General features: G+C 36.4%; 1 protein-coding gene across 3 annotated transcripts in view; it reads right to left on the reverse strand.

Annotated features, from left to right (window-relative positions):
* Window positions 1-662: 662 nt before the first annotated feature.
* LOC103476580 (dual specificity protein phosphatase 19-like) overlaps window positions 663-4,480 on the reverse strand; it is a 22,638-nt gene continuing 18,820 nt past the window's right edge. For 2 of the 3 annotated variants that reach the window (XM_008429042.2, XM_017308886.1), the window contains one exon: window positions 663-1,097. In XM_008429042.2, the coding sequence (XP_008427264.1) occupies window positions 924-1,097 (174 nt within the window). In that variant the 3' untranslated portion in view covers window positions 663-923. The remainder of the gene's footprint in view (window positions 1,098-4,480) is intronic. The other variant, XM_008429041.2, reaches the window with a different exon arrangement.

Consider the following 4,480-nt stretch of genomic DNA (forward strand, 5'->3'; position numbering starts at 1 on the left):
TTGGATGTTTTTGTGGGCAAAATAAAACAAGACGCTCCTAATTTTCACAACTTATTTTTTAACCAAGATGGAAGCTTGATCTTTGTAATCAGTCCACGGCTTTCAAGAGGTGCTAAATAATCTATGACCTTTATAGGGCCAGGAGGAATAGGAACCAATTTGGCTGAATTTATCTGCTTTTCCAAGTGTCTGGCTCATAACCAACCTCCACCTCTTCTTCTGCTGAGCAGCACTCTGCGGCTGACTCAAACCACAAAGCCGGTGAGTGGAAATGTGGATGAGTGCGTTAACTTGGTGGGACAGAAAATCTAGCACTTCGCCTGTTGTAATGAGGCAAGACAAGATCTGAGACAGTGGAATAATAAGTCTGATGTTGTTTAGCAGCAAACTAGACTGACAGAGTGCTGAACTCACACAACACCCAAAACAGCACTGCCTGAGCAGAACTGGGTTATAACTGTGTGGTACTTTCTGGACTGAAATGAACACAAACCACTCTTAAGTCCTGCTCTTATGTCCTTCCATCTATTGAAAATAAAGATATTAAGGCTATCATTTATAAGCTTGGTTTTTGATTTTTTTTTTTACCTCCAAATGTTTGGGTATGACACGAACACAGGTGGACTAAAACGGACCAAACATGTACAGAAAACCCACATTCTCACAATCTCACTAAAATAGCAGAAGCAAGTTGCAATGTTTATTTCACAAATGATTTAATGTGCAAAACGGTTAGATTAGCAAGACATACAGTAAATAGCTTTTCATGGTTCAGCTTCAGTTCAAAGCTTATGGAGAAAACATTGCAGTACCATAGTGTTTATATTGTTAACATGTCATTAAATCCCTCTCCTTCGAAGACATGACTGTTATTTTAGTAAAGGTCAGAACAGGTGGAGCTGTCTTGTCATCCTTTATGGCTTCTAGTTCTGTAACTGCTGATAGAAACCAGGATTTGGTCGAACTGAAGGTCTAGCCAGCTTCACCTGGTTGTACGCATCATCAAATGAAAGCCCCTCCCTTAACATCAGGTAGCCAATCACAATGGAGGAGGAGCGTGACACACCTGCGTTACAGTGGACCATCACCACTCCGCCCTACAGTAAAAACACAAAAACAAGAGGAAAACACATATAATGCTCAATCAGTTAGCATAAATCAACTCTCATCAGACTTTAATGTTTTAGCATAATTTTTTTTAAGTGTTAAGACATTTACTGAGATATTTGATCACAAAATGAAGTAAGCTGGTCTTACTTTTAAACTCACTAAAATAATATCAGGGTTTACCCCAGTGTGTTATAAGCCTGGCAGCCGTCATGCTTTACTAGATCCCCCAGCGCCTGGTTCCGTCTTCCCTGTAAAGTTTATGTATGTGGTCCTGGTTGGCCGGTGCCTTAGTGGCTAACGAACCAGCGCTATCCTCATCATGCAGGTTCAGCCCAGTGAGGAAATTTCTTGCTCGCCTCGTAGAAACGCATCTCGCTGGTTTTATATTATTTTATTATTTTTTTTAGTATTATTTTTCCATAAGTATTACTTTTTACTTTTTATTACTTTTCCCACACTGTTGACATGGAGTCTGTATTTTCAAAAGATTTTGCACCCAAAGCTGTAAAGTTACATTACTGCTACACAGACGTTTCATCCAACTGAGTTTGCTGGGAAAGATCAATTCTTTTGCAGAGTAAAGCTAATGTTCAGTCAAATTGGGCCCCTAATAAACCCGGTTTTTAGGTACTTTTCCAGGAAAGAACAACACAAAACATTTTTCTGGGTCCATTTTTACCCTGCTGCGTTCACACTGAACTTACCAGTGGGGGAAACTAATTAACAGCAAAGATATTTTTCTTTCCCAGTCTGACTACTGTTAGCTTTTCTCTGGTTCTAGATTTTTATGGTTTTTCTGCAAGCTTACTTAAATAAAATATAAGACTATTACAGGTATGGGACCAATTACTGATAGAAACTTTATAGAAACCCTATTATAACATTCAAATTACCCCATTATATTATTATACAAAGATCACCAGGTGGTGGCAAAAGCGTTGAATATTGCCAGTCCAAAGAACGCCAACATGCACACTCATTACTAAGAATAATTTAGAGTCACTCATGTCAGATTTACTGTCACTTCAACAACGTACATAATATATAGTGGAAACTCACAGCAAACACAAATGACTTGTTGACTATTTTCATAAACGTTGAACTGGTTCTCTAAAGAGGAGAAAGTCTTAAAAAAAAAACTAATTCAAACGTTGGTAATGCTGCTGCTATGTAGCACTGTTTACCAATAGAGATGTGAATTTTTCCATGTCAATTTATTCAATTCAATTCCAATTTTTAGGGTCACAATTCAATTCTGAAACAATTTTTGATTCAGAAACAATTTTTAACACAGATGCTAATTTTTCTATTCAAATGGTCCAAAGATTCTGTTTAAATGATGTGACTGACAAGAGGAAAAGGCAGTGTAACCAATAGAACATTTATTTAAAACAATTCTATAAGGTTCCTTACATATCAAATTTCATCAATTTATATTGTATAAAAATTCTGTTATAAAATTCTGACTTAAATCACCTGCATTAAGTGATTTAAGTCACCTAATACAGTAGCGGCAAAGTCGTACAACCTAAACACATTTTAAAACCAATTTTTGAGCATATTGAGCCAAAGCTCAAAGTTCCCAGCATGTTCTCTATAGAATTGATATTTTAGTATAACTTGAACACACCAGTCTTTTCTAAAGCCCCATCAGATCGTTTTAGAAGCAGAAATGAACCCAGATTGTCGTTGTGTGCGGCTTTTGTTTGTGAGTCAGATATTCGGCTGTAACAGAAACAGAACTGGAACATTGACCAACATAGTTGATGTGTATTGATGATTCTGATGATGGCAGTTGACAAAATGTTTTTTTTCTCAATTGCTGACTGTATGATGTGTGTATGATGTTTTTATAACTTTTTATTTTTGTGTTTTTAAGATGTAAAGCATTTTGAACTGCCTTGTTGTTGAAATGTGCTATACAAATAAACATGACTTAATTTATTGATTTAGGAAAAATGGCAACAATTATTACAACTTATTTTCTTTGGTCAAGATGTTAAATTGGTATAAAAATAAGAACAATTCTTTATTATTCCCATAATGATCCAGCTTCCTGTCTAGTGTTTCAGCCTTAACATAAGATATGTAATAAAACTTTAACAATGAGTTGTTTAAAGAGCATTCATTGTTTTTAAGATCACAATGTTATCTTTAGCATCTTAGGTTTAGAAAAGTTGTGTTTGGTGAAATTGTCTCTTCCTGACATTCTTTTGCATTGCTATTAAAAAGATAATTAGACAGTGTGAACCAGAAATTCATGAGAGACAAACATATTTACCCGTCATTTATTAAAAAGAGAGACAAAAACAAAAAACTTCCGTTTACTGAGGCTGTGACAGAAAACCAAAGCCTGCTATCTCACCTAGCCAGATACAATAAATGTTAAGCGAGTAAATACATTTTGTGTCATTTAAAAACAATTATCTCGTTCTGATAAATGCTTGTCATGTTTCCCGTGGCGACACATTTGGAGGAATCACAGCTGGAAGCGTCATTTGGCTTCTCTTTGTTCCTCTGAAAAACTGTTATTTCTGGTTTTCCTAAATAAATAAAAAGATCTCTGAAAGCAAGTAGAGACGTAATAAAGCCATGAGTCAAAGTCAACAATTGCAAAATTATTAATATTAATGTAATTATTTTTCTGCCTAGTGTCTGACAAGGGAACAGATTTTAGAAAATTGTGGCACGTCGTCAGACAACGTGCACCAGTCCTCACCTCTGAAACTCGCCACATCGACACGTTTGTCTCTTTTGTTCGGCCAATAAAGTTGTTTGTTTTTTTTTCCAGATGGAAATGGAGCGGAACTGAAACTCTAAGCACACTTTTGATTTCCGTGTCAATCAATACCCATTGAGGGACGGGAGATTTAAACTGCCTCTCTGGGATTGATGTGCCATCACTGCTGCCTCTGTTTTTGCTTTAAAAAAAAAAAAAACAATCAATCAGCTTCTCTGGTTAAAATATGATTTAATCTAATGAAGCGTCACAGGGAGAAAAAACCCCAGCATTGTTTTAGTCTTTTTCTAAGTTTTTTTTATCCATCAAGAAGTCTCATCTGGTTTCTCCTGACGTCTGTAAAGGCTTCTGGAGTCAATCTGGCTACATGTCAGGCCTTGTTTTGCTTCTTTAGAAATAAATAAAAGTTCCTGCAGATGGAAAATTGCCTCAACAACATAATCCATCACAGCAAACACACAGACTTAATTTGGTTTTGTCAGAGTTTCTTGTTTTCCTGTTATTTCATTGTGTTCCAGTTGAGTGTTTTCATATCAGAGCTCACATCACATTATGTTCTGCTTACGGTCAATCTCCTGACACACCCACATGCACACGCACACACACACACGCACACACACACACACACAC

The sequence above is a fragment of the Poecilia reticulata genome, linkage group LG15 (genome assembly GCF_000633615.1).
Source record: "Poecilia reticulata strain Guanapo linkage group LG15, Guppy_female_1.0+MT, whole genome shotgun sequence".
NCBI lineage: Eukaryota > Metazoa > Chordata > Actinopteri > Cyprinodontiformes > Poeciliidae > Poecilia > Poecilia reticulata.